The sequence below is a fragment of the Macadamia integrifolia genome, chromosome 12, assembly GCF_013358625.1.
Source record: "Macadamia integrifolia cultivar HAES 741 chromosome 12, SCU_Mint_v3, whole genome shotgun sequence".
NCBI classification, from domain to species: Eukaryota; Viridiplantae; Streptophyta; class Magnoliopsida; order Proteales; family Proteaceae; genus Macadamia; species Macadamia integrifolia.
Genome location: NC_056568.1, coordinates 31,196,540 through 31,218,798, shown reverse-complemented (window position 1 = coordinate 31,218,798; position 22,259 = coordinate 31,196,540). Strand labels below are relative to the sequence as shown.

Here is a 22,259-nt window from a genome sequence, read left to right as displayed (position 1 = left end):
GCTAACCATATGAGCTCTGAACCAGATCAAGAAACACAAATTATAAGCAAACTTCAAATTTAGATCCATTAATAGTAAATGTTCAAACAACTAGCCTTGATCTTTTAACACAGTTCAAACTTTTAAACTTAAATTTCATCAATAATGAAAAGTTAAAATCTATACTTAATTAGCACCATCAAATTGCTACATTTATTTAGGATATTAAGTATAATATTAGTAGTGCTAGCTTCTTCTGTTCATCCTCAGGCTGGATAGACACAAGTACCCCAAGCTGCAAAACATGGAATGGAAGATGTTACAACAATTACAAGTTGCAGAGCTTTAGAGAGAGAGAGAGAGAGAGAGAGAGAGAGAGAGAGACTGATGAGCTTACAAGGGTCCTCAGTAATGATAAGACCAGAGCCTGCAAAATCACAATTCCAGAGGTTCTTGCCATAGGCCTTGTAGTAGAGATTCATGACAATTGAAGCTTGAGATGCAAGATTGTTAGGTTCGAAACAAGATCCAGCTTGGGTGATCACACTGCAATCCACCTGAGGAAACTTGCTACAGCATTCATTGATGTTATTCTGCAACCTGCTAATATCCGTCGAAGGTTTCGCGATACACCAGGTGGGGAATGGATCAGTAACAATAGTGTCATTGGTGATGATGATGATGTTGTTGTCATTGTTCTTGAGATCAGTACTCCCTGCCTCTGCAACTGCGAATTTCAAAATTGCAATGACATTGTTAAATAATGTGAGGAAAATTCAAATTCTGAGATCAGAATTTAAAATTTACCTGTGGAGACAGTGAGGAACAAGAGGATACAAGCTGAGACCAAACAGAGAAAAGCTGCTAGTGACTGTTTTATGGCCATTTTTCTTGTGTGTTTGAATACTAATTAATGGTTCCTTCCAATAAGGAAGAGAGAGATTAAAATCAGAGCAGAGCTTCTTCTGGTGTGAGAGATTTCTGAATAGATCAGCTGTGGCCTTTGTGGGTTGAAACCAGAGGCTTTAAATAGAGAAGGGAAGGAGGCTGGGTGTTCATTCATCTTCCATGAAGACCGTGGTTTCAAGTATCATTATACCGCGTTATCTATTTCGTTTCAAGGGTAAAACAGTAAAAAGTTGTATTCTTCTGAAAAAGCAAGAGCAAAAGTGATCGATACGCATCGATTCTTACTGATATCAATCTATATCGAGATTGATACTGATATGATACCGATAACTAAATCCTTGATGAATACTCTCACGTATTGACCAAATTTGGATGCAAGGAGACATGTAGAGTAGACCACACTTCAAAAACACAGAATTGGGATCCGATTCAGAAGAACAGAATCGGTCAGGATGGGCAATCTGGCTCGAATCCGGACTGGCCTCAGACCGATTCCAATCCATATCAGCCAATCTAGCTGATTCAATTCAATATACTACATATGGAAATCAAATAGGAACCTCTTTTTCAAACCAGAACCAAACCAGCACGAGTTTAGGTTATGGTTCAATTTTTACCTAATTTCTTATTTGATTCCATATTCGGTTGATTATTCAGTTTTGATTTGATTTGTATTTGTTTTGGATCTTATTTTCGGTGTTTGGGCAAACTTTTTATATCTTCAATAACAAAAAAAACTCCTTGTTTGTTAGAACCATGGTACACAAATTTTTTTCTAAACATTTAAAAAAGAATTGAATTTATTTGATTCAATTCGAACCAAAGGTGTAAGTCCTAAAACCGAAATCGAACCATAATGAACACACACACACACAAACACACAAAAAAAAACAAAAACAAAAAAACAAAACAAATTCGTTTCAATTTGATTTTAAATCGCCGGTTTTGATTTTTTATTTCAATTCTAAATTGACACCCTTAGTTAAAAATTCCGGAATCTAGATCTAGATGAATTTCAACTGATTCTGATTCAAGTATACTTGAGCTGAGTTTTGCCTATTTCTCACCGATCCTAATTGATTCCAATTCAGATTGACGAGAAATGGATAAGAATCAACCCAAATATGCCCTAACCTGTTAGGTTCACTGTAGCACTGCTACATATAATTTACTAGTGGTTAGTATTAATTTCAATTCCTTTCCTAATTTGAAGTTTAAAGAAAACAGAATAAATCCCCCCCATCTCTCTCTCTCTCTCTCTCTCTCTCTCTCTCTCTCTCTCTCTCTCTCTCTCTCTCTCTCTCTCATATGATTAGAGAATATTCTCTATAAGGCCTTCTTGTGGAAAGGTAATGGTGACCAATCAGCAATATTAGTAGTTAAACCTCCTTGAGAGAAGAAGAAAGCAGAGGAAAGTAGGAAAGGAATATATGGGTACTAAATAAGGCAAGGCTAGTTGTCTCATGTAGTACAGGAGACTCTGCCCAGTGCTCAATGTTCACCTCACTCATAGTCACGCGGTTTGGCTGTTTTGCTTTCTCTATTTGTATGTAAAGCTACACATTTAAACAAATTACATTACAACATCAATTAGGGTTTGAGGAAACATAGCTCCAAGCCTCCAACAGATGGAAGGAAAAAAGCATCTTCTCCCTCACAAACCTGTATTGATTTATTCCTTAATCCTAAACATATCAAAGATCATGATTAACTACTCTTTCACGCGTTTTTTCAGCTTGTAGGCATGCATGGACATCATAGAGATGCATGTCAATATTGATGGTAACTGATTGATGATGGACAACCACACTGGAAAATTGAAAATTTGGATTAGAACTGGAGGATTATGAAGGTTAATTACCTTTGTGAAAAGTTTACACCTAGTGTCTGGGTTTTGGTTTCAGACTACTTAATTTCCTGATCAGGTGTGTAACCCCCAAAACCAAGAAGAGTTCTTAAATCAACCCATCACTCCTCCCCCCCACATAGAGAATGATGCCTGGTTGGTTTCTACCTGAACACGTAGTATGAGAATTGCTGAGTGAGGACTAGGTGGGGTCTGCTGGCTGCCATGGTTTTGTAATCTGAGAAGAGAGAGGATCTGAAACCAAAACCTTATGCTCATTCTGACTTGTTGGATAGATAGGGAATGACTTGGGGTTATTCCACATGTCCATTTGAGAGCCCATGTCAATCATATAGAGCTCAACAATATAGTACTATAAAAATCATATTACCAAAAAAAAAAAAAACAGTGTTTTAACTCATCAAAAACTTCATTTATCTAATCCTTATTTTTTCACTGTATATAAAGAAAGGGGGAGGGATGGGAATACTAGCAGGATACCCAGATATCAAGTATGCTGGCGAGTTGAGAACCGTCGGATTTAATTTCTTTAATTTTTATCGTTGGATGTGCATATAACTTTATAGGGGAAAGTGAACTGAATCTGTCAAAATACACTGCTAAAACTCTGAATCATATTGTACTATTTGTAGTGGGAGATTAAAATACATATACTCTTCACATCATGGGTCTCTTCGAGAAAGCTTTGGGATGACACAGTCGTCGGACCTCGGCCAGATAACGGCCTTGGCTAGCTCAGGAAGGAGTCCAACTTTAGTTTCCGATCCAATTCCTGGAAGGGTAAAGATTTGATTATTTTTCTATGGTAGCTCATGGATCATCTTCCAAATCTTTCGTATTTTGATTCTGATTGCTGATTTGTTTGGGTCCGTTTTGGTTTGCAGAAGCGGTGGAGGGAGGGAATGGGAGATTGTATGGTGATGATATGACGGAGGAGGCTATGACGGTTACGCGCAGCATCATGATAGTAAAGCCTCTTGGGAATTATGGATCACCGCCGGTTTCACCGACTGGATCTATTCCTCTGGTAAGCCTGCAATTTCTTGTCTATTGTTTTGACTCATTTAACCTTGAAGATTAGTTTAAAGTTAAATCATCAATCATCGATGGACAACACTATGAAATGGTGTAACATAGAACCCAGATTACTAGTAATTGAATGTTTAATTTCTTTTGTTGGGGTTGGATTAAATTGAAAAGAATGATTTATTGATGGTGGTGGTGGGCAGGAAGCAGGGGATCGAACCGGGTCCGACGGAGGTCAACACTGGATGAGTAAAAGAGAGCAGCAAGGGATGATGGAGCCAAGAGCCCTCTTTCTCCTTACGATTTGTGAATACGAGTGAGAGAATACTTGACTTGACAACGAGGATGATGACGACGATAATGAGGACTCGTTCTACAGATTTTTGACCATATATTAAAAAATACTCACTTATTCAAACAAGGCGGGCTCTTAAGGCCAAAACTTAATGTCCACAAAATTCTTCCTTACTGTTAATTCTGAAACTATCTCCGGCTTACATTCTCCCACTAATCGGACACAGATACAAGTGATTCTTCGGCTTTTTGGTAAGAGAGCGAACCATGTTCAAACATGCGCTTTCTTCTTCTATTAGTAGTGAAGAGACAACCGACAATAACCCGAAAGGCTACCTCTTCTTCGAGGTTCAGTGAAAAGATATAATCTCCGGTGAGGTTCCTGTCACAGAAGCAGAAGGTTGTGGAACTTCTTTCCCGACCAACAACGAACTTTAGACATTAAGATATTAGGTTCTCCAAAGATAAAGTGTTATGTTTTATTTTATATTTTTCCTTCAAATTATGTGTTATGTTCCCAATACCAATACCAATGTCAGTTATGTACAGCTGTACAACTTATGCTTCTGAACATAAATAATTTTATAATATTTGTACCTTCATTTGTATATGTACATTTGTACACATACTACAACTCCTCAACGACATGGATTAATTTGTTTAATCTAATGGCCCATAATTGCTAGCACACCTAATTCCTAGGTGACCTGCTAGCATACCTGTCATTTTTCCATAAAAAAGAAATATAGCTTTTACAATATTTACCTCCTTTGGAAGTTCAGTTTTTCTATACAAATTGTAAAAAGAGCTGCAAAAAGAAGAGGGTATATAATATTGAGAACACCTACAACATCCAAAAGTTTATGGTGATACCCGAAGTAATCTCTTAAGAAGGTCGAAACCGTTTCAATTTTACCATACACCATAATCTCACTCTTTATGTTACCGAACTGTGATGTAAGGAGGCCATTCAGTGACCAAGATGTGGGGCAGATGTAATATAACCAACTCCACCAGTTTGGAATTTTCTGCAAGAATTGAAGCACATCACAATCCTTAATTACAACTTTTTCGACGCATGCATCACAAGGAATTTACACAGTTCTAAAACTGGATCAACTTGACCAGCAATTAAGCTAGGAAACCTGGACCTGGAGCTAGACCCCTTTCCAGTATAATGTCCGGTTCAGATTTTAAGCTGAGGTAACGTGTGAAAAGATTAGATGGTTGGCTCACCGTTTTGGGTATCAGGAACCCAGCAAACAGATTCAGAATCGTGTAACAGGCAGATGCTAGAATGGCAGCGACATGAACGTTTGGTGTCAAAGCCACCAGAAGCATTCCTAGGTACTTGAAATAGACCAACGCACAGAGCATTCCATAGTAAAACCAGAATATCTTATAAGCTGATGAATGGTACCCAATCCTGGGATATGTGATGATCATATAAAGAAAAACTTGAGCGAACAGGGAAGGAAGCTCAATTACCAACTGCAAAAATCAAGTTTCCCAATCATCATGTTCATGTGAGTTGAAAAATATGAAGTTGGAGAAATTATAAGTTCCTTTAAGAAGCTGATAAAACATTCCTTCATGCCCTTTTGATTAACAAGTCCAATTAACTAGAGTGAATCATCAAGTTTGCCAATAATGACCAGATTCAAATCTAGTAAAATCAATATTAAGATTGCGCTAGTGCCCAAAAAACAAAAAAGTAAAGAACATATGTTGAACCAGGTCAATCAGTTCTAAGAGAGAGTTTTGGACCTGTGCAAATGAATAGACCCATGAACAGTACGTTCCTGCAGCCCTTTCTCTGTACAAAACAGTGCGCTCTATTGCAACAAATGGTAAAACCGTTGAGCAATTGTTGATGCCCAAAAGGAGCACCGAGGCATACATTGATCCAAGTATATTGAATAAGTCTTGTTGGCTATCTCTGCAAACAAAGCGAAGAGAAATTTTGTTGATTATAGGGAAAATCTTGCCTTGCTATCACATTAATTCTACATATTTAGGTACTTATTCTAAAAGTGTTCAGTGCTGCAACCATTTTGTTTAGTGACGATGCTCTTCCCATCAAAGAAATCCATAAAATAATATCAACTAGAAGTACAGATTTCTTCACTAGCTTATTTTAGTCCTTCAATTGAAGGAGTAGGAGATGCATTTGTGTACCACGTAAACCCACCATAGTTTATGAACTTCATATATCAGTATATACATATGAACCAAGAACTGATATTTATCATTTGCTGGTACCAACCAAAGAGATCTTTCAAATCACATAAAAATTGACCAAAGATATCATTAAAAACATATCCATAATCTTATAATGATCCAAAAGAGTATGATAGATTGGATATATATCTTTTGGGCTTCGAGGTATCCTTGATGGGACCGATGAATATGATAACCACTGCTGTCTGCAACTTGTGCCAATGTACACTGCATCTCTGGTAAATCATTTTTTTGTTATTTCTATGCTAACTTTTGATGCCCTCTATTAAAATTTTACAGTATACGATCACAATAGAGTTGAGTCGACTTACAACTTCTTCCCTTGCTGCCAGAACAGTATTCCGAATAGCACAGATGCTATAAATGTGCTAATGAATCGCATTACATTGTAATCGGGACTTCTCCAATGGGACAGGTTTTATTTCCATAAGCATGCTCTGAATTGTCCCCAACCATTCTGTGAATAATAGGTAGAGAAGTGCAAATCCTTTGAACCAGGAGGTGGAGTGCTCAACTGTTTGACAAGATCCTTGTTCTGCCTGCAGTCAGAAGAACAATAATAAATCTACAATCATGTATTACGAAACACAAACCAGGAAATGAATAATACTATATGACTATCAGTTGGAATTATGACTTATTTCCATTTATATGAGGAAGTCCTAAATGACTTCATAATCACTTGAATATCAACCTGCAGGAAGATGGGCAAATGGCCTCAAATTATTGATCAATCGGAGGCTTTGAGAACTGAGAATATTAATAGGGAAAATAGTGTAATTTCCTATATGAAATCTAATGCTGCTCTAGTTTTGCATTGAATATTCAAGAGATCATTTTCGGATTGTGGAGTCCTTCGTGGAACCATTTTTCATCTGAACTATGCTCTGCAAGAAAGTGGCTGATCGATTACAGGATCAAAACAGGCAAGACATGCGTTCGGCCATTGGTGGGATGGATAGGAACCAGTAATGCATCTTACAGAAAGGGATAACATTCCATGGGAACTCATCCAAAACAAACGAGATTCAATTGCAATAGAATATTACTTTTGGAACATTATTGGCTCAGATAGTGGCAGGGGGAAATTTATTTTTGAGACAAAAGAATGATAAATTACCACATTAGTACATTTGTTATACTAGTTGCTCCCCATTGTCCATATAGCATATATGCACAATATTCGGTTCCTCTGAATCACTAGGTTCAACTAACGCTATTCAAATTCTGAAAGTTAATTTGGATGACAGGATTGAATAAAATTTTTTACTAGTTATACTATATTTCCAGAAGCATTGAAGTTCGCTGTTTTTTATGTCATCTCCTAGGAAGGCAATAATCAATTGGAAGGTGAATGATTAATTATCAGAACCAGCATTTGGTAGAGACTGTAGTACTAGACTTATAATACCATACCACTGTCCAGTTCTTCCTGTCATGAAATTCATAGTCAAAAACACTTAGAAGTATATACATTTTTTTTTTTTTTCTGTTACGTGCTTCAAAGTTGCACTTACTGACAGAAAGTGGACTCCTTATAAATTTGGGCAAAATCTACACCAAGTGCTGCTTCTGTAGATAAAGATGAGACTTCTAGCATCCATGCTGCTGGATTGTAGTTGTATTTAATCTTTGGCACCCCCGGTATAGCCTAGGACAATAAATCAAGGAAGTGAAATCAAAATTTACTAATCATTTGCTTCTGCAATGAGGAAATAGTATGTTTCTAAGAAAATAATAGACAAAATTACATGTTACTACAATAAATGTTAAAAGAATTATAACATACCTTGAAATATTCAATTAATTTACATGAATGCTGACCCAGTGGCCAGTGGTCCAGCATAAATTAGTTTTCCTCCAGATTTCATAAAAATCAACTGCAAGATGTGTAAAATGTGCACTGGATTGAGAAATTATACTTCAAATAACATTTGCAACACTGCATTTCAAGAACATTTCAAGAACATGTTTTCCAAAAGCTTATATCAAAATCTTTGGTCAATTCAAAATAATTTTGGTATGTTCAAGGATAGAAGTTGAAAGATCCTGAGGGTAAGTTGCTTAAATGCTATGCCACATCACTTCAGATTCACCAAACGTGGATCCAAATTCATCGAATTATTATAAAATTTAACTTTAGCATTCTCTCTACATTAGACATAGCTTCAACACCTCTGTAAATATAATGTACACAAAAAAATTATTTTTGTTGAAGATTTGATAGCTTAAATAGAAAAACAAATACTGCCTTTAACGAGCATTAACCATGATAAAGGTGTTGCACCCTACAACTCATTGTTATCCACCCAAGGCAATTAACCATGTTATCCACCCAAGGCAATTCCCCCAAGTACCTCTAGGTTAGTTACAATGAACAAATAATATCATGGGACACCACAGAAATGATCTAGTTTCTCAATTTTCAAATCTTGCCCTTCAAAACTAAGTTATACATTCACGCTTGACAGTAAAAAATGGATAATTGGATATCATACCTCATCAAAAGCCTCAAATATGTCAATACTCGGCTGATGGATGGTACAAACAACTGTCCGTCCTGTATTAACCACATTCTTCGCTGTCCTCATAACAATTGCAGCTGCTCTTGCATGCAAACCTGATGTGGGTTCATCCATAAAATAACATATGGGTTGGCAACAAGCTCCACAGCTATTGTGAGACGCCTACGTTGCTCAGTTGATAGACCATTAACACTTGGCATGCCTACCAAAGAATCTTTAATCTCATCAAGCTAAATAGTCTCAAGGACTTCATTCACAAATTCCTGCCAAAAGCATGTACCTATTCTAATATTAGGTTTTCTCAAAGGAGGGATCAAATAAAAGTTCAAATTCACTCCAAGGATTCCATACAGCTCTTCTCTTAGAATCAATTTCTGGTGAGAGTCGCAACCAAGCAGAGAATATCACCGATTCTTCTACAGTGATTTGAGGAGAATGTATGTCTGCCTGCTCACAGTAACCAGACACCCTTGCAAATGTTGCTTGAACCTTTGGATACCCCCCGATCCTAATGTCTCCTTCAATAGTACCTCCAGTTTTTCTTCCAGCAAGAACATCCATGAGAGTTGTGTTTCCAGCTCCACTAACACCCATCAATGCTGTAAGAATACCAGGCCTAAATGAACCTGTAATGTCATGAAGAAGTTGCAGCGTTTTTTGCATGATACCCCGATCTCTCATTGCCTGAGACCAAATGATGAACTAATCAATGTCATTTGGTCACTTTTACCAACAAAATATTAATTCACTATAAAAAGATTGCAAATACATGATTACCACCGGAGTGTCAATGTAGTATTGAAGATCTTGAAATGTTACTGTTAGAGGCTCGAAAGGTAAGGCCATCTTTCCTGTGAAATAATAATGTAGGAGAAGTTAAGGAATATAGCTCATCAGTCAAATTAAAAGAGAAGAAAGGAATTACATGACCATTGTGCCGTTAATGCTTTAAACACCACACTATTTCCCAATGTTAACAACATATAATTTTGGTTTACCTTTTTGAGGCCGTATGTTGTCTTTATGGTTGGCATAAGTGGCCTTATCCTCTGCATCATGATCACTACAATCTTCCCCACTTTGTATTTCACAGAGCCTATCGTATGAAATAATAGCACGAGATAATCCAACAGCTATAAATAAGTTAATGATTGAGTCAATAATCATGAATGCATCTTCCTTCCCCCCTCTTTATGTATGTAAAAGTAAAAAATAAAGCTTAGAAAACAAAAGAAGCAGCACTTAAGCTTTAAAAATGTCTAGGCAAGTGTAAATCCAACATTAAAAATTATTGTGAAGGCAAATAAGGCACCAAGACATATCCAATAAGCAGTCAGGGAAGTTCAGCCCACAAGTCTGAATTATTTCATGACGAATAGTCGTGTTTCCAGATATCTGTAATGGAGAATGAAGATAATATTGAGATATAGATGATTAAATATTTTCGCTTTACTAAAAGTAAGGCTATTAATGAGCAAAATTATGGAATTTTTCTGAATACCAGAAGGGCAGTTTATCAATGAAATAGTGGAATATGCACCAGAGATGCATGTGACTAGGAAATACCTTGATCAATCTGCACCAGATATAAGTTTAAACAGAAATCTGAAGCTATTTTGATGATCCAAACTATCCAATTTACTGTGTGGTTATGATTTCAGTAAGGAAATATAATTAGCAAAATAGAAGTGAAAAGGGAGAAAAGATGGATACTTAGATATGATGGTTTTATACCACATTAGATCTTGTTTAACTTATATCTCCTACGACTATCCAGCAACGCAAGTGGACTTCATGTGCAGAATGTGCATTAGTATGGCAATTTTTCACTCTTAATTTCTTAAGCAGCTAGCCTTTTTTTTTTTTTTTTTGAAACCTAAGCATCTACTTTAAATATATGGAATATTAAGAAAAAAACAAATCAAGTAGTCTGAGATCACCTTTTGCCATCGAGGAGCACGAAATTCATTCACAGTTATACCTATCTCCCCATATGTCAGGGGAGAAACCCAGAAGGCCCATTTCAACCGAGATATCATATATGCTACAACCAAAACTAAAGTACGTACTCAGAGCTCAAATAGTTAAGAACTTAAGATACAATTCAATCAAAAGAGCCATCTAAATCCTTACTTTGTGGGATCAAGAAGCCACTCAAGAACAAGAGGAACACCACCACAAAACTGCCAAATGTCATAGCAATAACGACAGTCCGGGAGACTGAAGAAATTAGACGGAACATGGTTATCGACATTATATGCAAAGCGAAAAGTAGAATGAACTGGCAGAGGAACCTATAAAACATAGCAGACAAATAAATTTAGTGGCAAAATTGAGAATAACATTGCAGCCCAAATTATGTATAAAGAGGACAAATCAAGTCTATAATTTGAGAAGATTTTTAGGATGGTCAAAGAGAAATATATCAATGTCTTTTGTACATGTGCAAGAGATGGAACCACTATTCTGTGCACAATACTTTTGAGGTTCTACTAAATTCGCCAAGGATAGAATATGCTAATCATCCTGTTCATAGAATTTTGTTTTCCTACCATCTTCTATTTGGTTAGATGGTTTTAGTCATCCAGTATTGGACACATTACCCACTAGACAATATTTAATAGATGAAGTATGGCATATCCACCCCTTGCACTTTATTGCCACGTTAGCTGAAAGAGTAATGCACCAGAAATCCTTTTTTTTTTTTCAATGAAGTACACTCTCCACGTGGCACATGATATTTACCTTCCAAATTCAGGACTGTACCCAATGATATAATAAGTAAGAGCAGTCCAAATTAACGACTCCATGAATGAAAGTGGAATATTAAGAACAGCCACTGGAATAGCAGAAGCCCAGGCGGGGTAGAAGTAACTGTCTCTATGTTTGTAGAAAACAGCCAGTCTTGAAACCGTCATAGATAACTCCGGGAATCCGTCAACAAGGATTATGAGAAGCCCATAAAATAAGGCACCGAAATAATCGTTCACATGGATCTCATCAATACCCATTTGAGTGTGTAGATAAACAGTCATAGTAACAACAGCAATGATGAAAATCTGCAGAGAGGAAATATCCAAGAAGATATCAGATTTCATAAGGGCTTTACACACCATGAGTTAGAATGAACTACCTGACTTGATCTGAATACATATACAAAAGAGTTCCACCTCATAAGAAGAAATTCCCTTTTCATGCAAGATTTAAAGAGCTCCAATTTACTTAAAGAGTATCGACTAAGGGATAAAGCATTTTCATGGCTCTGAGACTTGTCAAATGGCACTGAAAGCTCCTCATCTAATTTTTGTCCAATATGGTATGCCTTGAATTTCTTACAGAATTGATCGACAGAAATATAACAGTATGGTTCTTCTTTACGAATCCAATATTGTACCTGATCCTTTTGAGATATAACCTGAAAAGGAAGTAGCTTTACATGAGTGTGTGTGTGTGTGTGTGTGTGTGTGTGTGTGTGTGAGAGAGAGAGAGAGAGAGAGAGAGAGAGAGAGACTACAACACTTACCACTTGGAGGAAGTCAGCAGCTCCTTTTCTTTCTGGGCACCTGAAGCCACAATCTTCAAAGAATTCAAGAATATTGCTGCATGGACCATGGTACACAACTTTCCTTCTGCCATTAGGATAATGTCATCAAAGAGGTCATATGTTTCTGGCGCTGGCTGAAGAAGAGATATCACTGCTGTAGAATCTGTTAGATGTACCAAGTGTCAAAGACAGGAAATAATTTGGAAGGTAGTTGAACTGTCTAGGTCAGTTGATATTTCATCCATAAATAAAGCTTTGTTTGGACCAATGATAATTTCCCCTGAAAAAAAAGGATTGGAAGGGGGAAATAAATTAAGCATTCAAAATATTGGATTTGATCAAGAGATTATAACCATATCCATCCTTGGATACATAGGTGCTAAAAGTATAGCTGTCCACTTCTTCAGTCACACTACCTGTAGTTACTCTCTTCTTCTGAACCCCAGAGACACCTCTTCTCATGGCATCTCCAACCAATGAATCAGCACAAATATCAAATCCAAGAATCTGACTGATATGATTGTAAAAGAAAAATCATCATTATGAATCAGAGGCTCCCCAATTAGTTAGTAAAGAAGAACCATAATTTCTAATGTGTCAAGAGAATCACCTTTAAGATGTAATCTGTTTGAAGTCGTCTTCCCTATTAGAACATATTGTAAATCATAGTTATATTAACACAAGAATACACCAAATGCCAACTCAAACGAGACTATTCTTTATAAATAAGTTAAAAGATATTGCTATACTGGTGACTGGTCTAGAAAATGTATTGCTAATATTAAACCATAAGTATAATTGTTTTAGCAAGAACACTACCCCAATGGTTTCAGCAATCTATGACACTTCCCACTGATTGGGGATGTAAAAATTGGACAAAGTTCCAAAAGGACATCTTAAATAAACAAGTAATTGTGTAGGCAATCTCTTGCAGTATTTAAATTAACCAATGCAGACACTAGTCATTGCTGGATACATCTTTGACTGGGCCTTGTGATAATCATATACATCAAATACATTTAACCTTAAACCAGAAATATGAATTAAATCGGCAATTACAAATAGTGTGATGAAAATGCTCATGATCAATGGTTCTGTTTATGCATTTAAAGTGATCTTTAGGCAGCTGGTAACGGAACAGTCAGCCAATCCATTTGACTCGCCTTTGTTTCATTTATACAGTATAAAAGATCCATTGTCACCATCCAATCTGTTCTTCTAAGTTAATATGTTCTTCCCATTGTGATGTATTGAATTAAAATAAAACTACCATTGTGAACAAAGGTGATAAAATTTTTGTACCTTCATGTAAGTATCTAGATCTGGATCTGGGACAATTCCTGCATCCTTCTCCCTTCTGGTAACCTCCATCATTGTCTCTTCAATATACAGGGATAGGAAGTTTATATCAAATTGTGAACTTTAAGAGATAGGGTACCTGCAAATATGAATCACCATGTAAGCATATGAACATTTACTCACCTACTCGGCTTCCAAAACCCTGACAACATGCAGAGAAATCAAATGTTTCCTTTACAGTCATCTCACCAATGTGTACGTCATGTTGGCTTATATAAACTGAGGTCTTTTGAGGGACAAATTCTTCAAATTTGTAACCATTGTAAGAGACTTCAATGGTGACCTAAAATTGAATTAAAATAATCTTAATGCTGTGAAGGATAAAAATGCATGCATGAGCAGCTACCAAGGAAACGAACAACATAATTGGATGGTCACTTAAAAATTTTACACATTATATTTAATTCAGTCTTGCTTGCAATAATAACTCACATATTTTCATCTTATGGTTAATTCAACATAGAAGGGCTCCAAATGTCACACAGACGGTATTCTTCCTCTGAATCCAATTCCAATCACAAATCTTGTGAGAATTAGATTTGTTTTGGGAAGCAATTTGGTTAAAATCCATAAAAAAATATAAATTTATATGTTTTCTATTGGATCTTCATGATGTTTTCTGTTGAATCTTGATGAGGTTTTGACAAAAGAAGACACTGTATGAAAAAACCTTGAGAGATGAATCTAGTCTTCCTGAAAGTGCCAACAACGAGGTGGTTTTCCCCGAGCCTGGAGGACCAAGCAATAGTGTCATCCTGCAATGAAGCCATGGACAAGCCTATGTGAGTGAACCTCTATTGTTTAATTATCACCCCCAAATTCCTTCTTTTACTGTCTGCTTTGAAGACTTTTGAAATATTTGAAAATGATTTAAGGAAATTGAAAATGCAAAAATGGATTTAGAGGAAGATTCAAAACATTCAATTTCCTAACTTCGAGGCTTGATTATGCCACCAACATCTTTGAGGATGCTAAGCTTGACTTCTTCACTCTTTGGACTAAACAGCTTCGTCAAGCCCTGCCCAAAAGAAGAAGAAGAAAAAAAAAAACTAGTTAGAAAGTGAGCAGTAACCATTAATCACTTTCTTTCAGAACAGTTACAAGAAGATACTTACAGACATTTTGCCTATGACAGAGTTCAAAAAAGTTGGGAGAGGTTTTCCATAAACCACCTGACACGCTGCTTCCACAGATAGATTCTGGTATCTTACCTCCACAGTGGGTAATATTACCCCAACACTATAAAATACTTCACATGAGCAAATTCCAAAAACCCATGACAATATATGGACTGGCATTAACTGTTTGAGGTTATCGTGCTCAATAGAATGGAGGGTTCTTACTCGTCAATTCTTTTTCGAAGTTTCTGCAACAATTGGAGAATATCGTGCTCAATATGTTTGATGAGCTTTTCTATGAACACACGACGCTCTAAAGCTCCAAGCTTGGTAACATCAACCACTCGTTTGGATTGAGGATCATCAGCACCAGCCTTTTGATTCTCATAATCATCAAACAGGGAAACTCTCATCCTTTCGTTAGTGGGCAATCTCTCGATTGTCGCCCACTGTAGGTTGAACTCTTCTTCATCATTGTCCCCGCTGAAGGAACTCGTCAGTGAAGTATTGCTCTGGAAACTAGACTTCCAACGCCGAAATGCTGTTGCAAGCTCAAGGAGCTCTTGTCGCAGCAACTCTATTTCGTCATCCCCTGCAAGTTGAGCCATCTTTTAAGTTTCAGAACCCCAAACAAAGGAAGAAAGCTGGAGAAGTTTCAGCCCATTCTCTACTCTCTATTCTATACTCTTGCGTTCATCACAATTCAGTGCTACCCATCTGTTATAAAGTTTCTACTTCCATAAAATTTCCTTTTCAAACCATGAGTCATGAGGCATGCAGCATGCTGAGTTGCAATTTTTTTTTTTTTTAAATAATAAGTTATAATTCCCCTTATAATTTTCTTAAGGTTTTGGATTGGACCCTGTGTATGATTTGTTTATCCCTTTTATGTTGTTTATCCACGTGTCGAATTGATAAAGATCAATACTTCAAAGTTAAGAGATCACGAGTTCAACTCTTCTTGGGCCTAACTATTAAAAAGAAATAACCTTGTTAGTCTATTGTTGTCTACGCTCTAACACAAACGAATGTGAAAAGACCATGCTCCCCCATCCCATGCGCTAAGATGCTCTAGAGAATGAAATTCCAAGATGATGGCAAGTTTTGGTTCCCACAAAATTATGTAAATCTGCAAGGTTGACAACATTTGTATGTAGTTCTATCCAAGTTTGATCGTGCTCTAAGTACTAAGGTTAGTTACACTGATCCTATCACCATACCAAAATCTCTCTTTTTTATGCATTACAATATTCTTTATCAAAAATCCATATTTAATATGCATGCTTATAAAAAAATAAACAAATAAATAAATAAAAAAGAAGAAAATGGCATACAGCACGAGGGAGCACATTTTAATGGTAAGAGGTAGTTCCATCAGCCTATATAGACTGGCCTAGATCCAGAACCATTTATATGAATGGTCTGCATGTCACGTGCTGCTTTTCCTAGTAAGGGTGAAATTCATTTTCCAATCATCCATATCAACACAAATCCTATATTTATAAAAGGAGAGGGGGTTGGGTACCATGTTAGCTTTGCTAACGGTTGAGATGCCAAATGCGTGGGAGATATTTTCCAAGGAAAGGAAAAGAGAGTGACATAGGCTGTTCACAGCAGCATGCCCAGCTTTTTCATTTATAAATTATAAGTAATGTATAGAAAGGATGAAAACTAGTCTACTAGAGAAAAGTCTTTGAGTTCAATTTAAAATAAGGTGTTATATCTTGTCAAAGATGTGGAAAAGGTTCATTACTTTACAAGGGATTATGTAATTGCAATGCTTAATTCCTATAGGATAAAAAAATTAAAGTTTTTTTATCAATGAAAAAAATAAAAAATTAAAATTGAAATTTAGAGGCATGCTTTGCACATTACCCCTTTCTAATTTTATTGTAACCAATTTTGTGAATTGCTATCACTTGTCAGCTACAATGTAGCAAATAAAAATTTATCCTTGTTTCAACTCCTTCAAAATAATAGTATTACCATAAAGCCACGTGGCAAAAAAAATTTATCCCTTTGAATTTTCTTTTCCTAATATTATTAACTTATATCATTATTATTATTATTATTTTTTGATAAAACCTATAAAAGTTTGATCGCTATCGTCGATTACTTTAAGTTATATAAGTAGCTAAATTGATGAAAACTCGACGTGTGGTTACATCCATAAGCTTCTCTCATGTCATTTATGACAAGTGGCAACAAAATGTCCTCTTTTTTTTTTTCTTAATAGATTTATTTTTTAAATCAAAATAAAAATATAAAATCAACCGAGCAAAAAAATAATTGAAGGAAATGAAGAAAGAAAAAAAAAAAAAGTTAAGAGAAGGACGTGGGTATAGGTCCTATAGGATGATGGATTAAAATCTTTTGCGGGGAGGGTCTCACATACACCTAAATAGCTGGATCCTTACTACCTCACCACAGAGATTTTTTTTGTATAAGGTCTCACATACACCAAAAATCAAGAATTTTAAACTCGAAATCAGGGTTGAATCGCCCATTCTGAAACAGTCAAAATCGAGATTGCTCGTGTCCAATTCCGATCTAAATCAATCGACCCGGTTCCAATTTTTTAAACCATAATAAGAATGCATCATATTGGATCTTTTGGCAATTTGAGCCTGAAATTAAAAGGAGGGGGAAAGGGGGGGAAGAGAAGGAAATGAAAAATTACATCACAATGCCACAACTGAAGACAAGATTTCCCTCAAATCTGGCACCTTCTCAACAAGTATATAACCATCAGAGGAATGAGATTCTCATGAAGACGCCATCAGAGGAATGAGATTCTCATGCAGAAGCCAGAGGACCAAGAAAATTATTGCGAAGCACCTTCACCAGGTGCACAGAAATATCCTGAACAAGAATGATAATATTACCTATATGATTATATCACTAACTCTAAATCATTCTATCTTTGGTTATTAAATTTTACTTTACTTCTCATCCAAATCCCTTGGGTTTAATAAGTAAATAAAAAATTTATTACTAAAAGGTAATATTACTAAATATAGCAAGAAATTTATGTAGTTTATATAATCATGTTTACTCAAGTTTCCTTTTTTAAGTTCGAAAATTTTCACTTCCTTCCCTTTAATTTCCCTTACAACCAAACTAAGCCTAAGTCCTAACTGCCAAGGGAAGGACTTGATTTACATTTTCATCATGGAATTACCCACTCTGTTTTCCCAATCCAACTCCTATAGGCAATAGGAATTTAAATCTCCACCCAAATTTTTTTAGCCAAATTACTATGAAATTATTAATTAGCCATCTAAACACAATGAAGTCTCAACCTTCAAGTTCCAAATACAGTCTAATTCAATACTTCCCATCCAAACTGATCATCCTGAGCAGGTTACACATCACCCTACAATTTTAAGGTTGTTGCTCTCTAAAATTTAAAACTTGCTTGGGGAAATCAACCAAAAGAAGAGTAAAACTGGTCAAATCATTCAATGGAAACTGAACAAAAATATCACCTATACTTAATTTATTTGCTGTGGGTTAACATGACATTCTCAATTTACCGTCTTTGACAACATTTTGGGTAAAAGGGGGAAACTTCAGCAGCAACAGATTTTTTTTCTGTTGGTTGGACTGTGGAGCATGTGGGATGTTAGGGTTTTCTAGGAACACATCAAATATATTAGTTATCTGTTTTGTCAGCTACAAACTGAATCCTAGTTTTAACAAGTTGCACTTTTCAGTGCAAGGATTTCATATTCTGAATAAAATTTTACATTAAAATCTACTTTATTCAGACCAAAGCAACCTTTTTCTCTTGGAATTTAAGTATCCAGAGTCACCATAGGTAGTTTCATACACTTCAATCCAATTTTCTTTCCCCCATATTATTATTCTCCCCATTGCTGATCCAATAACCCAACATACCCTGAACTTTTCGAGAAAATCCACCCAACCAGCTTCGTCTCTTTTCCTTCACAATGGACACACTGAAATTTGGACAACATGTGAAATTCCTCCGACAGGCAGAAGAAGACATCAAACAGAGAAAGCCTACGGCAGTGAAACACAGGTCTATTGCCATTATCCGTTGGCATGGGATGATTTATTTTGCGGCCCAGGGGCAGCTATTTAAAGTGTTGATAAGATGTCATCCCTGAACATAAGGAAGCTAAAATGATTCAGTAACAAACAAAAAGAAATACATTGGGCGAACACATGAAACCGGAAGACAAACTTAACAAATAGATACAATTTTGTCTAGACAGTAAGGTGAACGTTGAAAATAAAGCAAGTGATGATAAAGCTAAAATTTTCTGGAAAATTGCATCATGAATGCAAAAAACCAGCTAAATTTGAAGAGAGCATCATCTGTTTCAAAAATACAAGCAATACTCTGAATACATGGAATGATGAACTCATCAGAAGATAATAGATGTCAGAACATTGTTATAAAAAGAACAGGGATCGAGAAGATCAATGACAACACCAACCGGACTAATGACTGCCAACTGGAAGAACTCACTTTCCTATTGTTCAGTAGGAGATACCTTCTTGTGGCTTGAAAATGATTAACTGTTGCTAATGGTGAGAGTTTACATTCCTTATAACATGTTCACTATTTTGAAACTACACTCAACTATATTCAAAAACAATAGCTGGATTACCTTTACCTGATTACATTGCCAAGTCTTCTAATGAAGCCCAGCATAACTTTTGAAAGGCAATTCAGTTTGTTCCAAGCAAAAACTGTCTCCAACAGCAAGCAGTTCCATTCTGTATTATCTATCAGATCTCACCCAGCTAAGTCCGTTCCCACTACCCTCAGTCAATTTCTAAGCCATTGGCAACCATCTCTTTTTTCTCCTGCTCTAAATCAAAGATCTTGTCATTCATACCTTCTTTTCCGTATGCCTCCACCATAATGGAGTAAGTTGATGAATTAGGCGGACAGTGCTTCTCCTTCATACGCTTGAAAACTCTTTCCATCTCCATCAAATCATCTGATTTTGCACATGCAGAAATTACTGCATTATAGAACGAAGTATTCTCAGGTATTTCCAACTTACCAGCCAAACGAACACTGCTCAACACCTTATGGAAGAGACCAGCATTAGCGTACCCATTAATAAGGCAGCTGAAAGTTTTTGTGTCCACTTTCATTCCCTCTGCACGCATTTGGTCAAATGTATATTCCATGTTTTTTGCATCCCCAACATCTGCAAAGGCCTCAATCACATTGTTGTAAGTCGAGGTTGTCCAGGGAAAGGACAGCTTGCGCATGTACTCCATCACAGATGACATCTTATCGTACATTCTTTTCTTCCCATAAGCACCGATCAGAATATTGAAAGTGCGTGTTTCTGGCTCAATTCCATAGGTGCGGAACTTCTCATACCATCTCTCCATCATCTCAATCTGACCCTTGTTTCCAAATAAGCTTAGAATAGTGTTCATGGTCCAGACATCAGGTTTGGAGGTAGTGCTCTCAAGCATGCCATGTAGCACTTTCTCCATCCGGTCATATTTACCAGCCTTTCCGTAGCCATTTAAGACTATGTTTTGTGTCACTGTGTTGGGAGTTATTAAGCGATCATCCATTTCTTCATACAGGGAGTCAACTAGTTCAAACCGTAATGCATCTACACAAGCCTTTATGAGGATGCTGTAAGTAAAGACATCAGGCTGGCAACGGGGTAGGGTCTTCATTTGGTTGAGAACTGAGAATGCTTCATCAAGAAGGTTGCTACGGCAATAAGCTGCGAGTAATGCCGTGTAGAGTTCTGGGGTGGGTTCACATCCTTCTTCAACCATTGTCTCAAAGAGTTGACTAGCCCGATGAGGTTGGCCCGATTTACCAAGGAGAACCAAGAGTTTCATGTAAGTGCCCTCCTTTGGTTGATAAAAAGATTGTTCTTTGAGCATCTCAAAAACCTACGCAGCATCAAATCTATTATTTGATACTCAGTTTTCTAGGGCAGGGCAATAAGTGCATTAAGTGCTATACCAATAAAAGGGAAACAACAACACTCATAAAGCAAGTTAATGCCAGCACTTAGAACTATTGGCAAACAATTAGAGGCATTCCTAGGAGAGGAAATTGGAATCGCTAATTGGAAATAATATAGTCACCCAAATGTGATAAAAAAAAAATAAAGCAAAACGTTAAGATTGTTGGAGAACCTCTCCATAATTAGATAAAAAGCTTATACCGAAGCACAATCACATAAAGTATCCACTATCCAAGTGGAATTACGAGGCTGGAGCTGGACAGACACTATAAGAATCCATCAGAAAGTAGGATAACTAATATAATTTTATGTCGGCAGATAATGAGGAAAAAAAGAAGAAACCTGTAGGGCACCTTCCCATTGCTTCTTCTGAATTCGTTCAGCCAATGCTTCGGTGACTGTGTTCACCCAGGCCTTAGCGTTGTTCTTTTTATCAACCTTCTTCTTAACATTCTTGATGGGCGTTCTTGAAGGTCTGGGCACCGAAGCTTCAGAAATCCCAGGGAACTCTCCTTCCTTCCAGAGACGCTTCTTAGCAGGAGGATCACGTTTAGGGCCACCCGTACGGACCGACGAAGATGATGAGGAAGGAGCAGATGCTGCTCCATTTCTCACAGGCGAAGCGAATGCGCAGCGGGGAAACCCAAAATTGTCGTAATCTTCGACCATCCTAGCTTTTTCTTTGCTCTTCTTCTCCACTAGAAATAGGGAAAGTGAGGATGGACAAAGAGAAGAAGCAGAAGAAGAAGTAAAGGAAAGAGACAGAGACGCCATCGGAAGACTGTGAGCGAACTGAGGAGCTCACCGGTGATACATTAAACACTGAATAGTGATTGTACCCATCGTGCCGGAGACCTGGATAAAATTAGTCACTCGTGACTTGTGGGTGACGATAATGAGGAAATGACCATCTTACCCATGGATTAAGGTCGGGGATCGGGATCCGGATCGACCTCAGAATCGGCAAGGGTTTTTCATACAGGATCCGGGGGAATCAGGATCGGCCAAAGCCGGATCAGGGTCCAGGGAGAATCAGGAACGGCCAGAATCGATCTGATTCTTAGATCCCTGATTAAGGTGCCAAGGACAAAGGGAATGGGCAAGTATAGGGATGCAACGGATCAGATGTTCAGATATTTCTTGCGGATTTAGATACCCCTAAATGGATACGGATGCAAATCGAATTCGAATTTTTGCCTACTCTTTTATTCTTTGACTTGTATAATCCGAACTTTCATCCCCCAATGAATACAATTTTCTCTTAACCCATCTTTCTAAGTTGTCTTAGTTCGCTTTTTCTTTCTTTAAAATTTATTTAAACTTAAAAAACCCTCAAAATCATTAATTGATTATCTAATCGAATCAAATAATTATTTTTTAGATTATTCGGATTTTGATCCAAATACTCTTTAA

The 22,259-nt window shown here is 36.8% G+C and overlaps 2 protein-coding genes, 1 long non-coding RNA gene and 1 pseudogene across 6 annotated transcripts; 1 reads left to right on the top strand and 3 right to left on the bottom strand.

Moving 5' to 3' along the window:
- Positions 1-43: 43 nt before the first annotated feature.
- On the bottom strand, positions 44-994 carry LOC122057926 (glucan endo-1,3-beta-D-glucosidase-like). The gene is made up of 3 exons (XM_042620293.1): positions 787-994; positions 377-706; positions 44-274 (listed from the first exon to the last, which is right to left on the bottom strand). The coding sequence occupies exons 1-3, from the start codon at positions 863-865 to the stop codon at positions 246-248; spliced, it is 438 nt and encodes a 145-aa protein (XP_042476227.1). The 5' UTR covers positions 866-994; the 3' UTR covers positions 44-245.
- Positions 995-3,389: 2,395 nt separating this feature from the next.
- On the top strand, positions 3,390-4,683 carry LOC122057928. Its single transcript, XR_006133655.1, has 3 exons — positions 3,390-3,535; positions 3,640-3,782; positions 3,985-4,683. It is a non-coding gene; the product is annotated as an uncharacterized LOC122057928 (long non-coding RNA).
- Positions 4,684-4,744: 61 nt separating this feature from the next.
- On the bottom strand, positions 4,745-15,532 carry LOC122057927 (annotated as a pseudogene).
- On the bottom strand, positions 15,434-21,725 carry LOC122057924 (pentatricopeptide repeat-containing protein At3g06430, chloroplastic). Of its 4 annotated transcripts, none has more exons than XR_006133654.1 (3): positions 21,189-21,725; positions 19,509-20,769; positions 15,434-15,454 (listed from the first exon to the last, which is right to left on the bottom strand). XR_006133654.1 is itself a non-coding variant. In XM_042620292.1 (2 exons), exons 1-2 carry the CDS (start codon positions 21,618-21,620, stop codon positions 19,660-19,662), a joined length of 1,542 nt encoding a protein of 513 aa, XP_042476226.1. In that variant the 5' UTR covers positions 21,621-21,725; the 3' UTR covers positions 19,137-19,659. The 4 variants fall into 4 exon arrangements, 1 of the variants encoding a protein (XP_042476226.1); XR_006133653.1 differs by lacking the exon at positions 15,434-15,454 and adding an exon at positions 17,536-17,724; XR_006133652.1 differs by lacking the exon at positions 15,434-15,454 and adding an exon at positions 18,146-18,991.
- Between the last annotated feature and the right edge of the window lie 534 nt (positions 21,726-22,259).